This window comes from Herpailurus yagouaroundi, unplaced genomic scaffold (assembly GCF_014898765.1).
Source record: "Herpailurus yagouaroundi ecotype Mexico unplaced genomic scaffold, PumYag 188, whole genome shotgun sequence".
NCBI lineage: Eukaryota > Metazoa > Chordata > Mammalia > Carnivora > Felidae > Herpailurus > Herpailurus yagouaroundi.
Window position 1 is genome coordinate 2,499,366 of NW_024412419.1, and position 15,729 is coordinate 2,515,094.

Consider the following 15,729-nt stretch of genomic DNA (forward strand, 5'->3'; position numbering starts at 1 on the left):
CTGATGCTAAGGTCTGGGGGAGATGGGTGGAGGGCAAGGGCGGTTCTGTGGTTTCTACCCGCTCGGCCTGCCCTTCTCCCCTTCCCACTCTGGTGCTCGCGGCTCCGGTTCACGATCGCCTCGCACGCCTGCTGTGGCAACCTGAGCCTCCTCTTACGGGACAGGCTCCTTTCCTCCGTCCGCATCCCCAACGGTCAGCTGACCATTGCTCACACTCAGCTCCTGTCCACTCGTCCACAGCGACGTCCACTCACTGCGGCAAAGTCCATGATAAATTCCTCGCCCCAGAGTTCCAGGCTCCAGACTTTGATGCGCAAATTCTGTGTGTGCGTTTCACACTTCAGTGACCATCAGCCCCCGTGTTCTGGCTTTTGGCCCCGGCCCCTCCTGCGACCCCAAATGCTTTATGCATCTGCACGTGAAGAAATCTTACCACATCCTCACCCCACTGGCGCCCCCACTTTTGTGAGGCCTACAGTTGATTCCAGGTGGGTCCTCCTCTTGGAAGGCCGGATCTTTGCCCTTCTCTGGTCACATTTCTGTTCCTAGGTTTGTGTACAAGCCTTGGTTTTGGGGAAGCAGTGACTTCCTTACCCGTATTTTTATCCCAGACAGTGCCTCCCTCACTGTCTAGTGTGTGATAGATGCTCAGCATGGAGTGGATTGAATAATTTCTTTTTTAAAAGATGTTTATTTATTTACTTTGAGAGAGGGAGGAAGAGAGAGAGAGAGAGAGAGAGCGAGCGCACACACAAGCTGGGGAGGGGCAGAGAGAGAGAGAGGGAGGGAATCCCCAGCAGGTTCTGCACGGTCAGCACAGAGCGTAATGTGGGCTTAATCCCACGAACTGTGAGATCATGACCTGAGCTGAAATCAGGAGTCGGACGCTGAACCGACTGAGCCACCCAGGCGCCCCTTAAATAATTTCTCAAGTGACTGAATTAGTGAATGAATACTTGCCAAACAAAGACTATAGGATAAAAAGTAGACAAATATTAGTCTTTTGGTGCTCATAAAAAGGCGCATTATTGGCTAATAAATACTGGTTTGTTTTCCAAGAACTGTTACAACAAAATAAGCCGATTTGTATTAATTTTTGCTGTTATTAGTTAAAATTAATTGAACACCAACCAAGAGCTTAAAATGTTCTCAAGGGCCCCTGAGCACTTGTACGTAATTAAAAATACACTTTAATTAAACAGGCTAAAAATGGAAGGCAAGCCTGACCCTGGAAGGGCAGCTCCCACAGGCTTTAATTAGCTTGTCTGGACTTCACTTGCTTAGAGTTCACCAGCTCGCCCGCCGGTAGCCCACGTCCCGGTCATACTGTCTGCAGACGCCCCCGGTCCCGAGATCGGTGCTCGAAAGTCTCTGGCCCACTTCTTCTTCCTTTATTCACAGATTATTTACCATGAATGGGCATCTTCTGGACAACTCCAAGGATCTGCAAGATAACCACTTTTACGTGGCGGCAGGACCGGAGACCTTCAAATATTTCCCTTACTGGAAATCCTCTAAGGTGCCCAGGGAGGTCCAACGGTGAGCACGTTTCACCCCTTTACTGCCTGGGTGGGTAAAATCTGCCTTTTCCCCCAGGATTGTCCCCGTGCAAGGCCTGTTCAGCTATTGGCTGTTTTCCTGTAGTGAAACTTGACATTCTTGTTTTTTTTTTTTTTTTAATTTTTTTTCAACGTTTTTTATTTATTTTTGGGACAGAGAGAGACAGAGCATGAACGGGGGAGGGGCAGAGAGAGAGGGAGGCACAGAATCGGAAACAGGCTCCAGGCTCTGAGCCATCAGCCCAGAGCCTGATGTGGGGCTCGAACTCATGGACCGTGAGATCGTGACCTGGCTGAAGTCGGACGCTTAACCGACTGCGCCACCCAGGCGCCCCTTGACATTCTTGTTTTATAAGTGGCACGGTTTTGGATTTTCAAAATTAGGTGTGGGGGGACTCCTGTGGTTTGATATATTCACGGGGACAGTAAGCCCTCACGTTGAATGCGCTGTCTTTTCTCTGGGGACACTGGGGGGTCTTAGAGAGAGGAGTCTCAGTGCGCAAACCAGTCGTAGCCCTGGCCCCGAGGCACAGGCGTGAGAGCCCAGCGCTCCCTCCGGCGCCCTGTTCGTTTGGTCAGTTTCTCCTGGTCTGAGGTCGAGAGTCTGACACCTTTCACTGGTCTGTGAAATCACAGTGGTGACTTTTATGGTGGGTCCCGCCCCGGGCTAACAGGTGCACCAGGGCGTGTGCTTCTGGACATGTGGGAACGTCTGCAGGGAAGATGAAGGTGTTGGTGGGAGCTCCCGTCCCGTCACCGGAGAGGAGAGGGCTGGCTGTCCCTTCTCCGTGCATTTTGCTCTCTCCGCCGTCGCTGTCTGGAACAGGCCAGCCAAGCTCCAGGAATTAGTGGACAACGTTGTCCTGTAGGCTCGTGCCTGAGGGACGCCCAGCGGCTTCACCCTGGACCTGCTTGCCCAGAGGCCCGCACTGATGCTCACGGGGACGGGTGTGGAGTCCCTGTCTGCCTGCAGTTCTCACGGTTCATGGACCTTGAAGTCACCTGATAAGGCGTGTGACTTGCGTCCTCAGGGCGCCGTGACCTTTGACGCTTCCTTAGAGAGACTTCAGTGCTCCACCCACCTTGCTTCTCGGTTGTGTGTGTGCTGGAGCCTCAGTATTCCCTGCTCCAAATGCCGTGGGACCGCCAACAGTCCAGAACACTTCCTGACTTTTCTGACATTGTGTTGACAGGGACGGGAACCTGGTTGTTAGTCTGGGGCTCTCAGCGGCTACAGCTCCTGGTGAGCTCGTGTGTGTTCGTACGGGGCGGGGGGGGGGGGTCCAGGTTCAATGGTGGGTCAGGAAGGACGTGACCTGCAAGACTGGAGTTCAGAGGTATGTACTGATCCAGATCCTCAATTTTTTGTTCCAAATTAAAGCCCCGGCATTAGGGCTAAGGCTGAGATCGTTGCCTTTGGGCCCTGGAAGAAGAGAGGGCGGGGCGTGGGATGACACACAGGCCGCCTCACCGATCTGCCCTTGAGCTGCAGGGGGACAGGCCAGCCACGGCCTTTGTCGCCTGTCCTGGAAGGCAGGGCTCTGGTGCCTGGGGTTCAGGTGCCCCCCTCCAGGGCACATGGAGCCCTCTCCCGGGGGTCCATCAGAGGCAGTGTTTAACTCGGGCGCCCGCGCCCGTTTCTGCACCTGGAAAGTTCCCGATTCCCGGGTCTGGCTGGGAGGAGCGGTTCCCAGCTGGTGGTGGGATTTTGCAGCCTCGTCCCGGGGTGTGTTTGAGCCACACGCAGCCGCAGCACAACTGTTTGAGGACCTGCCAGGGCCCTTCCCTGGGGTTGCTTCCTCGGCACGGTTCCTACGGTCATTGTCTCGAGCAAGGAGAAGGAGCTGTCAGAGCTCGTCTCGTGCTGGGACAGGCAGATGGGTTCACCCCCACCCGCCCCATATGTTCCCTGCCCGGAGCCTGGGCTCCCAAGACACTGCCAAGGATGGTGTCTGTGGCGACCTTGTGCCCGTGTGCGCTCCTGTGCCATTAGGGTTTTGACTTGAAGGGAGAGAGTGGCCTCTTTCGTCCTGTCCACAGACGATGACCCCGCGGCAGGTGGGCAGGTTAGGGTCCTGCCCGCGTGCCTGGCAGCTCAGCCATGTCCCGAGTTTATTGACGTGCTAATTCTTTGGTGACCGTCCTAATTGCGTGGTGGGTCGAAACACCTTAGGGGCTGTTGAAATGAGTCGAATGGTTCTCTCTGTGTCCCCTGCTCCCCACCCGAGCTGAACCCTGAACTGCGTCGGTCGGTTGCTTAAATATCTTTCTCCTCGCCAAAGAGGTTGGGGCTCGGGAGGAAGAGCGTCCGCAGAGCTGCTAGGAGACTGAAGTCCATTCCCGTACACGCTGTGGGCCAGGGAGGTGCCCATCGGCCGGGAAGCCGGTGCCAGGAGTGTCCCTCCCGTGCATGCCAGCGTTGGAGGTCAGCGCCCCTGCACGGGGATCCGGAGCGGGGTGTGTGCCTCTGCACCACGGTGGCGGTTAGACAAGGGGTCTGTCACGTGGTGGAAGGAGGCTGGGCTGGGTTCTGGACGGGCTTGGGGTCTCTGTTCTTCTCCTGATCAGCAGCGCGGCTTTGACCAAATCCTCAAGTCTCTGAGCCGTTCGTCCTCTCCAGCCCAGGGAGGACGTGATACATGTGCCACAGGTCACTGCCAGAAATCGTGTTTGTGGGAGTGACTGTCGTTTGTCAAAAACCTCAAACGTGTGGGTGCCCAGGTGGCTCAGTGTGTTAAGCGACCAGCTGTTGGTTTTGGCTCGGGTCATGATCTCACGGTCCGTGGGTTCGAGCCCTGCGTCGGGGAGCCCGCTTGGGAGCCTCTCTCCCTCTCTCGCTGCCCCTCCAACACTTGCGTGCACGCTCTCTCTCAAAAAATAAAAAGACTTAAATTTAACAACCTCAAAATGTTAGGTTTCCCCCCGTGACTGTATGAAAGCTTTTGGACAGAGGGGCCCATGAGCCTGCTCCACATGGTGAGTGGAGATTTTCCAAGGTCTCCGGGAAGGAAACTGAGCAAACCTCGCTGGGGCCGTTTCTGCTCCTGAGACCGGGGAACAGCTGTGGACGTGAGCCTGGGGCCGTCAGGACACTGGACAGGCCTTCCCCGTGGCCTCATCTTCCGGAAGACCACGGCTGTAGTCTACGTTCTCAGAAAGAGGCTTTTGGCTGATCTTTACCGATTTCTAGCTGACTATCGTTTGTCTTTCAGAAAGTATGCAGACATCGAGAAATACTCAAGAGAAAAGAAAAAAGTAAGTACTTTTCACACAGTGAAGTGGAAGCTGTGGATGGCCGTGGTGTCCTTGACCTTGATAAGGACGCCTCCCTGGAGAGGCCCCGCGGTGGGGACCCAGACTTCTGGGCACAGTGTTGGGTGCTGGGCTTGCCCCCTGTGCGTGTGGGGAATGAGGCGTTGGAGCTGTGGGCGTAGAACCGGGAGGTACACGGAGATGTCTGTGACATACACACAGTGAATGTGAGGAGGAAGATGTGTGGTGTGGGGACAGACAGGAGGGAGGGCGTCAAGCCTGGTGTGGCTGCCCTGAGCCTGAGGACAGCTGGGAGGGGGCGTCTCAGGGCTGAGGCACAGCTCACTGTGTGTGTGTGTGCGTGCCTGTGTGTGTTGCACATAAAGTACGAGAAGCATGGCCAGCAGGTGTCAGGATAAGAGCCTGGATGGGCAGGTAGAAGCCAGGTCTTGGGGGCCATATGGGTCTTTGTCACCTGTGTATACGATGACCACATATCCCCACCGTCTTATAAAAACTGCATTTCAGTGGCTCTACTGACCTTAGGATTTGCTCAGTAAAGCTGTCGAGCATCTACTGTTTGCCTGTTCCTGGCTGCCCAGCCCCTGTGCTCAGGGACCCTCCGTACTGAGACTTCCCAGCCTTGAGACCCGTCTCCCCACGTATCGACCTCTGTTTTCCGGTATCTGGTGGCCGGCCCTTGGAGTGGCTTTTCTCCTGGTGCAGCTTGGATTTCATAACCACTGTCTTACCCACGCTCTTGGAAATGTTTGGGCTTCCCGACCCACGAGCCCCCGTGGCATCTGCCTGGCGAGAGTCCAGCTGTGGACGGGCCCAGAACCTTGCCCGTCCACACTCGCGCCGAAGGAGCTCGGGGTTGCTGGCGATGATAACACGACTGACCTGACTCTTCTCGCTGAGATCACTCTTTTCCCACCTGCCTTCACTGAGAAGCCTCACTGCTCACAAACGCTTTTCGAAAGGGGTTTGGTAAATTTTGTTAGGGTTTTTTGCCTGTCTGCTCATAGAGGAGGTGAGCCTGGAATACTTCTTTTCCGTGTTGTTCTTGCCTGGCTTTTGGCATCAAGGTTTTCCTGAATCGACTGTTCTTGTTTCGGTAGCTTCCCGAGCTGAACGATCGTCTCATTTATTTTCGATTTTCTTTCTCTACGGGCTGAGTTTAGCATTAAGTGTTTGTTGAATGAATGAAAGAACGAGAATCATTGAGAGCACGAAAACGATAGATGTGATTCTGCCCTAAGGGTGCGTTTCATCTGGTTAGGATACATGACACATGGCCTTGTCTCATCATAGAAGGGGCGTGTAAATGAGTCACATGCACAGGGTGATGGCTTGCGGGACGGAGTAGGCGACACGTGGAGATCGGCAAACCCAGTGCAGGTCCTCGAGGGGTCAGAGAAGGGGGCAGCTGTTTCGGGGGACAAAGAACCCACGTGGGTGTGCACACCATTCCAGCCTCATGGAGTTTCCCTCAGGTTGCCTTAACCAGCTCGCGGGTGGTGTGGGCACTGGGTTTGAAGTTGATACTTGGCGTGAATGCTACAACCTCAGAATCCCATACTTCCGTGGTTTTGGAAGCTTCTGAGCAGAGGCTGAAGCAGTAGTTTGGGGGGGCGGGTAGCCCTTACTCGTTTTAGTTATGCCCTCATCTCATTATGTTGTCGGGTCCTTAAGCTAGGGATAGAATTTTCTCTTCCTTTTATTAAATATTTGTTCTATTTATGGGGCGCCTGGGTGGCTCAGTCGGTGAAGCGTCCGACTTCCGCTCAGGTCATGATCTCGCGGTTCGTGAGTTCGAGTCCCGCGTCGGGCTCTGTGCTGACAGCTTGGACCCTGGAGCCTGCTTCGGATTCTGTGTCTCCCTCTCTCTGACCCTCCCCCGCTCACGCTCTTTCTCTATCTCTCTCTCAAAAATAAATAAACGTTAAAAAAAAAAAAAAAGAAAGAAATGGCTCAGGAGAGCCCGACTCTGGACGTAAAATCTCAAGAGGGTTCGAGCAATTTATGTCTGTTACACTGTCCTCTTGCTTTATGCACAGGTACGGGATGTGATAAACACCTCTGTCTGAAAGTTCTCCAAGGGCTTTTCCAGGAAGCAGAAAACAGAACCCCCGGGTTACAGGGGAGCAGTGTGACATAGTTTAGCTGGTAGCTTGCTTCGTCTCTTAGCAACACGTAAGATAACCACGTGCCTCATGGCATTTGGTCCCATGAAACGAGAAGAAAAATACCAGGCAGGGGCACTGGCATGTCTGGGTGGTTGTGGATGAGAGAGCGGGAGAGGTCAGGGTGGCCCAGGGCTCAGTTAAGTTGAGCTGTGACAGTTTCAGTCCTCTGAAAATAACGAATGAATCTATTCTTTGTTTTTTTTTTTTTAAATGTTTATTTATTTACTCTGAGAGAAAGAGAGAGAGGTAGAGAGAGGGAGGGAGGGAGAGAGAGAATCCCAAGCAGACTCTGTCTGCACTGTCAGCACAGGCCCCGATGAGGGTCTTGAACCCACAAACTGTGAGATCATGACCTGAGCCAAAACCGAGTCGGACATGTAACCGACTGAGTCACTCAGGCACCACTGAACAGACATATTCTAATTTTGTTCTAGCAGATTCACTTTTTTTTTTTTTTTAATTTTTTTTTTCAACGTTTATTTATTTTTGGGACAGAGAGAGACAGAGCATGAACGGGGGAGGGGCAGAGAGAGAGGGAGACACAGAATCGGAAACAGGCTCCAGGCTCCGAGCCATCAGCCCAGAGCCTGACGCGGGGCTCGAACTCCCGGACCGCGAGATCGTGACCTGGCTGAAGTCGGACGCTCAACCGACTGCGCCACCCAGGCGCCCCTAGCAGATTCACTTCTACAGAAGCTGCATTTACTGTGATTTTGTATCCATTACTTTCCAAAGAAGCGAGGCTAAGTTAATAAATGTTTAAAGCTGCACTCCTATATTAAAATGAGTATTTGAATGTACAAGCCTCCGCAAGATATCAGTGACTAATTAGTAAGCATTGTATTTATATCACATCCACAACCAGACCACTAATATTACCTACTTCTCTTTTGGGCACAGAACACAAAAAACGTTGTCTGTGAACAGAAATGGAGAGAGAAACACTGACAAGTTAAAGCCGTGTGTGTGTGTGTGTGTGTGTGTGTGAAACAGTCATAGAGACGCATACAACGGGACACACACACTTTAATGACCGTCTAAACTGTAAAGTGCAGTGCGGAGTAAGGGCTTTGGAAATGCCATTTGCAGGCTAATAACATCAAGACCGTAGCAGTATCACACAGCATCCACGGCTGCGTCTGTGTGTGCCTCTAGTGGCCGGAAGGTGCGACAGTCAGGTCCAAATGTTAGCAAATCTTTCACTTTAATAATGCTTGGAGTCGGGGCTGGCTCACCGATGCGAAACCTCACCTGCCTGGAAGCGGGACACTCCCTCAGCATTCAGCACTGGCTTTGCCCCCCAGAGTGGCTTGACTCTGAACCTGACTCAATCAGGTGGTCCCTGTTCCCCAACCAGATGAGCTAATTCAGCCACGGAATTAGCTGGGTGATTGGGAGGCTCTTCCCTGTGCCTGAGCAAGACTGTGACAGCAGCAGGAAAGCATAGAGCGAATGAGATGGGCTCTGCAGAAAAGTGACAGTTCCCAGAGCACTGCAGAGAAGCAAGCACAGGATGCCTCCGGCGTGTTTTCTGGAAATGTCTGTAGTCGGAAAAAGAAACATGAAATTGAAAAAGCAGCACTTGTTGCCTCTGTAAGGTGCCTGCCCTGATTTCCACTCCGGACTCGGGGCAGGGTGGAGTGGGGAGCAGAGGGTGACGTCTGAAAGTCTCCCCGCGGGCGCGGGAGCAGCGGGTTCCCTGTTTTCCTGCTCAACCCGCCCATTCCCAGAACTGCTGTAAATGCGCGTTGCTCTGACAGGCGACACGCAGAGTGTCCACCGCGGCCGGAGGCGTGTGTCAAGCTGACGGCAGCCCCGCCGGGTCCTGGGGGAGCTCTGACTCGAGGGGCACCAGAAGCTGCAGGCGCGTGGCCGTGGGGCCGTGTAGGCCGCCGGGTGGGGCGCCGACCAGGGGTCCTCTGCCTGGAACGTGGCCACGTCGGAGCAGGACCCGTAGGCGAGGCTGTAGGCCGCACTGGAGGGGGTGGCGGCTCTTGGGGAGCGTGGCAGGTTGGGGGCGCATGGGGGGCCCCCCCGTGGGCACGGCAAGGCAGGCTGGGGCGGCGGTGCAAGCCCGTGTGTGTGTGTGTGTGTGTGTGTGTGTGTGTGTGTAATGTGAGCCCGGTCGGGCCCTGCCCTGTCTTTGCTCCCTTCCTGTGCCCCTGCTTTTCCCGCATCCTCTACTAGGTTCATGAAACCAGCGGAGACGCAGAGCAGCTGTCGGGATCCCTTCGCCGAGCACGGACTGTGTTTGCCGGGCACCGGGGATGCAGAGGGCTCGGCCGTGCTCTGGCGACCACGTGCAGCGTTACGGGGGACACGGCACAGGGCCCTCGAGGTCGGCTTGCGCTGGGATTTGAAGCGAGGGGGGAGGGGAGCTGGAAGGGCAAGGGGGCAGGGAGGGGTGGGTGTGCAGGGCCAGGAGGGCGGGTGGGCTTGGGTTTGAGGGTCCCAGCTCCGAGCTGAGGCACGTGAACAGCACCCTGAGGTTGCAAGAACTCCCGCCCGTTTGAACGGCAGAAGGAGATCAGATCACACTCGCACCGCGCTCACTCGCCGGGCGTTTACCGCGTGCCCGCTATGTGCCGGCTCGGGAATTCATGGTCAGACAAGCAAACGTCCCCCGTCCTGTGCCCTCCAGCCTTCGGGTGGTGACCGGTGAACGAAAAACACCCTAAACAAGCCACCCAGAGACAAGGAGGATTGTGTCCAGCGCCGGGCGAGGGGGAGGAAGGAGACTGGGCGTGCGGGTGAGTGCGGCAGGGTGTCCTCGCGGACAGGGGACAAGCCAGGGTTTGGGCTAAGACTTGGCGAGAAGCCAAACCAGGGCGGCTCCAGGTTTCACTGGACGTTGTGGAGATAAGGTGCTCTTAAAAACTTGAGTTTCCTTCAGGTACTTAGGTGTGAGAGTAAACAGTAAAATCGACTTACTGACATCGTGCCCTCTCTTCACCTGCCCTGGTGCTGGCCTGAAGTTCCGTGTGTCTCAGGTGACCTTCCAGGGCGCCGTGGACCAGCTCATTTTCATCTCGTGGCCGGAGCCTGGGGTGACGGGGCCGGTGGCCAGGCCGCGGCTCTTCTTGGCCTCCGCCGTGTGTTTCGCTCTGTGCCGAGTGCTGCTTTGTGTCCCCGTGAGGAGGCCGGGACGATTCTGTGTCCTGTCCCTTGAGTCTGACTTCAGGGGTAACACACTAAGTACCTGGTGTCTTTGTCTGAGAGGCTGACGATATGGCAAATGATCACAAGAGGAGATGTCGGTGATGCTCGGAGAGCGAAGCAGGTTTGCAGAATCGCACCCCCAGCTGCTTCCAGCAGACCCGCACCTGGGACCGTGCTCTGTCTCGAAGACCGGTTCTCCCAAGACCCCGCTTCCTATACTTAGGAGCAGGACTTCGAGTTTTAGGAAAGCCCCTTGGAACAGGTAGAAAGAGTCTGCTTGGGTCTTGTATTCGGTCGTGGGGTGATTTTCACCCTTGAATTTCTGCGGGAAGAAAACACGGGCGGTTTGCACCGTGAATGTACCAATGGTGCAAGGTAGGTGTTTTAGTTTGACGTTTTCTCAGGTGCCTTAGGGAGCTCGGGAGAAACCTCTGCACAGTCCTGCCTGCATTCACTCCGAATCCCTTGGCAAAGGTAGGGCTAAGGAAAACCTCGGGATGGTTTGCGTTGTGAAGATGGTTCGTGGGACGGAGCCGGGATGGTGTGTGGGGTTGGTTCATCGTACGCTGCGATCCCCCCACGCTTGGTTACTACTGTCTGCAGGTTTTTAAAGACGTCCGAGTTTCCCTTTATCTCAACCCAAAATGAACCTGCCACATGTTTATTTATTTATTTTTATCCGAGATGCTCTGCCTTGCCCAGAAGCTCCAGCGGGAATAGTTTCGTAGTTGTTGAAACGGTGATTTTTATTAGGCTGTTAGGAAGCGTGTCTAAAACCACACGGACCCGCTCAGACTCTCCTGTTCCCTTCCAGAGCTTTCCCTCATTTTGTCAGGTACGTGGGCACCTGCGGTTAGTAGGACAGCGCCTCCCTTTCCTGGTGAGGGAGACGAAGAGAAGTGTCCGAGGCAGAGCCGTCCAGATGGTTCCAGAAGGGACGCCTCTTCCAGGTTGCCGAGCCAGGCAGTCAAGGAGCCGTGTGCTTGCTCTGACGGTTCTCACGGCGACTGATAGGACTTGGCACGCTGCTGTTCCTACCACACTCTTTATTCTTGATTTGTACCTTAGGAGGATTCCAAAGGAAAAGAAACGCATAAGCATGACAGCATTCCCCGTGAGGAACGGGATTCTGTTTTTTACGCCAGAGCGGGGAAGAAGAAGACGCTGGTGGAACCCTCATTCCAAAGCGGTTCAGGTGACGTGAATTTCCTTTGGCTGCCGGCATTAAAAAATGCTACCCTTTTAAGACGGTGTTTTGTTTCGGGGCCAGTTTCACCGCAAAGATATGACTTGTGACTATCTGGTTTTAACACTCGATGGGTGACTATCTGGTTTATTAATGAGACATTCGGCTCGAGGGGCCGTGGTGGTGAGAGGAGAAAAACAAAATCCCAGTGCCGAAGGCAGTGGGGCTCTCGGACCAGGAAGCCCTGCCAGATCAGTACGGCAATTCTGGGCCTCCGAGTACATCAGGGCGGGACGTGCTCTCCCTGAGGACCAGGCAGGCAGTAAACAACCCACAGACAAGTTAGCCTTTGGAGGGAGACGTGAAACTAAAATCCGTCTGAATGGTTTAGGCTTATCTTTTGAGTCGGAGGGACATTTAAAAGATTAAACTTTGGAGCTGATTTTAACATGAAATAATTCCAAAAATACTTGCTCAGCTCCTGCTTCTACTCTGCGGAGACCTGGCTGGGAGGGGCCTGACTCCTGGTTTGGAGGGGCCAGACTGGCTGGGAGGGGCCTGAGCCTTGGCTGGGAGGGGCCTGACTGGCTGGGAGGGGCTTGACTGGCTGGGAGGGGCCTGAGCCTTGTCTGGGAGGGGCCTGACTTGCTTTGGGCGGGGCCAGACTGGCTGGGAGGGGCCTGAGCCCTGGTTGGGAGGGGGCCTGAGCCTTGGCTGGGAGGGGCCTGACTGGCTGGGAGGGGCCTGAGCCCTGGCTGGGAGGGGCCTGACTGGCTGGGAGGGGCTTGAGCCTTGGCTGGGAGGGGCCTGACTGGCTGGGCGGGGCTTGACTGGCTGGAGGGGCCTGAGTCCCGGCTGGGAGGGGCTGAGCCCTGGCTGGGAGCCAGCCCCATGTTCCATCAGCATGTGTCACGGGTGTTTCGACGGTGGCTGGTTACGCAGAGGATAGGAGCCCGGAAAGGAGGGCTCCCCTTTGCTTCTCGGCAGTATTTGACGACTTTTGGAAGTCATTTTTCTTAGAGCCCCTCCCTCCCCTGGTGCTCCCTTCGGTTTCCTCCATTCTCTGCTCTGATTGTATCTTGGCTTCCCGGGAACCCTCTGCTTGTTTCCAGGCTACAGACTTGAAGGTCTTCCTGCCGCCTCTCCTGCTCCCCGCCCTCCCCCTTCGGACCTTCCCATCCCAGATGAAGGTGTCGTCCTGCTGTGTGCCAGGCTCGGGTCTGCACGTGGGGCGCTCAGACGTCCCTCTGTAGCCAGTGTTCCTGGCCGGTGGGCACGGCCCACGCCGTGTTCTGATACAACCCGACCATGGCCGGGTTGGGCCTAACACCAGAGCCTACTGAGCCTACAGTACTGTAGGTTATACTAGAGTACTGTAGATTATACCGCAGAGCACTGGAGGTTATACTCCGGGATACTATAACACATCAAGAGTAATAGAGAATTTAATCAGCACACGTAAAATGTCTTTCTTGGCAAAGCCTGTCCCACATGGCTTGGGCTGCCCGGCGTGTCTCAGACCTTCCCTCTGGGAAGCCGTGTGCTGTGCTGGGGCCCAGGTTCCGGCCGTGGCCCTCCCAAGCCTGGGGCCCTGGGCAAATTCCTGATCTGCCAATGGGCATGGTGGTTTTGTGGGGGGCTTGCATGAGTGTTAGTTGTCCAGCGGACAGAAGAGGGCCTGGAACACGTGAGGTACCCGTGGATGCCACCCTCTGCCTTCTCCTTCTCCTCATCCCTTCTCTGGGAGCAGGGCCCCCCATAGCCCAGGACTGGGGGACGGTCCTCCTGGGGCTGAGGGCCAGGAAGGGGAGGGGGGAAGGACAGGAAGGAGTGGGATGAGCTGTGGCCCATCCCGTGTTGGGTCACTGAGCCCATCACGGCCACGGTTACACCCTCTGGGTGTTGAAGGAAGCGGCTGCCTCCTTTTCTTTTTGCTGTCACTTTTTGCTGGGGTGAGGATAAAGTTTTCGAGAACCTCGGGACTTTGTAAGCAGTAATCCACCCCATCGTAATGCCGATGGGCTGATTCTTGCCTGTCGGCTTAGCTGACTACCTCGCAGGGCACAATTTTAACAGCTCGTTTGTTAGAACTCATTTTGTCCAAACCCAGACTCCTTTCGCTCATTACTTCCAAATAAGTTCTTGACGTAATTTTGAAGTAACAAAGGTACATGTGCTCAGAATATGATTCTGCTGCCCGGGGGTTGCTTTGTGTTTATTTCTCACTGAGCTGACTGGACACGCGCTGGTTGAGCGATCACCGTGTTTCATCCGCGGGACTGAGTCCCGTGGTGGGTAGGACACAGCGATGACCGTGACTTCAGGGTCTAGGAGCTTTGTGGAGACAGGGGTGTGGACGCGGGGCCCCCGGGCGGGCCGCCCCACGTGACCACGGCACGGCAGGCTCAGAGGACGCCAAGCTGTGACGTCGGTTTGGGACAGAAGCTGTGCGGTGGCCATTGGCCCAAGAGCCCCACGTATGTTGTTTTTCTCCAGAAGGTGACGTGTTTAGAGCCCAGACTCCAAGCGCGGATACCCAGGAGGCGCCGGAAGTCAAAGAAGACAGCAGTTTGCAGGTGGAGGTGCCGGTGGACCAGGTGGGTAGCTGCTCCACGAGACCATGTCCCCCGCCTTCGATTCAGCCCCTGCCGACTGCGGTCTCCTCCTCCTCCCCTCCCCCCGGCTCGCCCGGCCTCTGGAATGTTCTGTGCCCTCTCCAGTCAGCTACTGTGTATCCTACATCACGTGTTTTCCTGCCCGCCCCTCTCCCTGGAGGGTTCTTTTGCTATTGGGACCCTTCCGAGCGCTTGTCACAGTTTGTGACCGCAGAGTTAGCTTTGTTGTTACTGGATGAGGCAGGGGACGGCCTGCTGTGCTCACGGGCACAGTTTCTGATGGGGAGGGGGCCCTTGATAACCACAGGGGGATGACCGGGTGATGGAACGAGAGGTGTACGGGGTCATGTGATTGGGAATCACAGGTCATCGACTTTCTAGCTTTCTGACCTCAGACCCCCGACTCCTTATCCACGTGGCGGCGGGGTGGGGGGGACGTGTGAGTGCCTGGTATAGGGCCTGATGCATGCTGGGCCCCTCTCTCTGCTTCCTTCCTTGGGGCTCACGGAGGCGTGACATGGAGTGTGAGGAAGGCCCAGGAGAGGTGGAGGGAAGTGGGGAAGGTGTGAGGAGTGAGCCTCAGCCTGCACAGGAGCAAACGCACGGCGGCCTGGTCCCCCCTGCTTCCCGCCCAGCTCGGCCCCACGCCCCCTGGGAGTGCCCGTCATGTCTGCACGGGTCTCTGGCCCCAAGCCCTGCTCCTGCCCGGGGCGGGCGGGCTGGGTGGGCTCTAAAACGCACAGCTTTGCCCGCAGTATCTGCCCGAGAGCACGTAAGCACATTTCTCATCCTCAGTCTTTGAGAAAACAGCGTATCTTCTGCAGAAGGTCCATGTCTGCATCCGAGTGTCACCTTCGTCCTTCGGGAACGGACGCGGCCCCAGCCCTGTGCTTACGGTCACAGAGGACCCGGCTGGGGCGACAGTGACCTCCTGGCTCCTCTTTTGAAAATCAGTCACTCTTAATTTTCTCCCTTTATTATTGACCTCTGATATTTTTCTTTCCGGGGACACGTTCACAAACTTTACAGGCCGTGTCAAGTCTCTAGCACTTCCTGCGGCATTTTGAGCACGTTCCCCACGTGTCCCGTTGTAGTTTCTAAATCGCGAGTAATGTTCTTTATTCCTTTCTCCGACGTGACAGTGACCAAAAGATTTCGTTTTCTCATAAAATCCCGACTAGCGGGTTAAGTATTTCTACTGCACCTTTAAGGAATTTCTGTAGTAAATAAATTAAGACATTTTAGGCAGTCCCTTTCATACCAGAATTAGCACCCCCCCCCCCCCCCCCCCGTCCAACGTTGATTATTTTCCTTGGTAAGTTACTGTTCTGGGCTGTGGACTCAGCGTCTGATGCAAGTTTTAAACACAAGCGAACCCCTGGTGTCACGAGTACTATGTGCATCACCGTGATCGATACACGTACTGCTGACTTCCTGTTGCTGGTACCGCATTTGATTTCCGCTGTATCCGTGGCCGTGTGGTGACTTGGCTTCCCCAGAGGGGTGTGTGTAGGGGGAGGAGAGACGGGCAGACCGCAGGTGCTTGTCCGTGGAGGGGAGTGGCGGGGGTGAGGGAGGCGCTCGGAGAGAGGAGGCTGGCGCCACGGCGGGGGAGCCCAGGGCGGTCAGAGAGGATGGCTGTTGTACTGCCCTCTTTCTCTGTCTCTCTCTTTTATTTATTTATTTATTTATTTTTCAACGTTTATTTATTTTTGGGACAGAGAGAGACAGAGCACGAACGGGGGAGGGGCAGAGAGAGAGGGAGACAC

The 15,729-nt window shown here is 55.3% G+C and overlaps 1 protein-coding gene across 5 annotated transcripts in view; it reads left to right on the forward strand.

The window, feature by feature from the left end:
- DCDC2C (doublecortin domain containing 2C) overlaps positions 1 to 15,729 on the forward strand; it is an 82,744-nt gene that overhangs the window by 27,406 nt on the left and 39,609 nt on the right. For all 5 annotated transcript variants that reach the window (XM_040495979.1, XM_040495980.1, XM_040495981.1 and 2 more), the window contains 4 exons: positions 1,402 to 1,539; positions 4,772 to 4,814; positions 11,228 to 11,354; positions 13,842 to 13,942. In XM_040495979.1, coding sequence (XP_040351913.1) covers positions 1,402 to 1,539; positions 4,772 to 4,814; positions 11,228 to 11,354; positions 13,842 to 13,942 — 409 coding nt within the window. The remainder of the gene's footprint in view (positions 1 to 1,401; positions 1,540 to 4,771; positions 4,815 to 11,227; positions 11,355 to 13,841; positions 13,943 to 15,729) is intronic.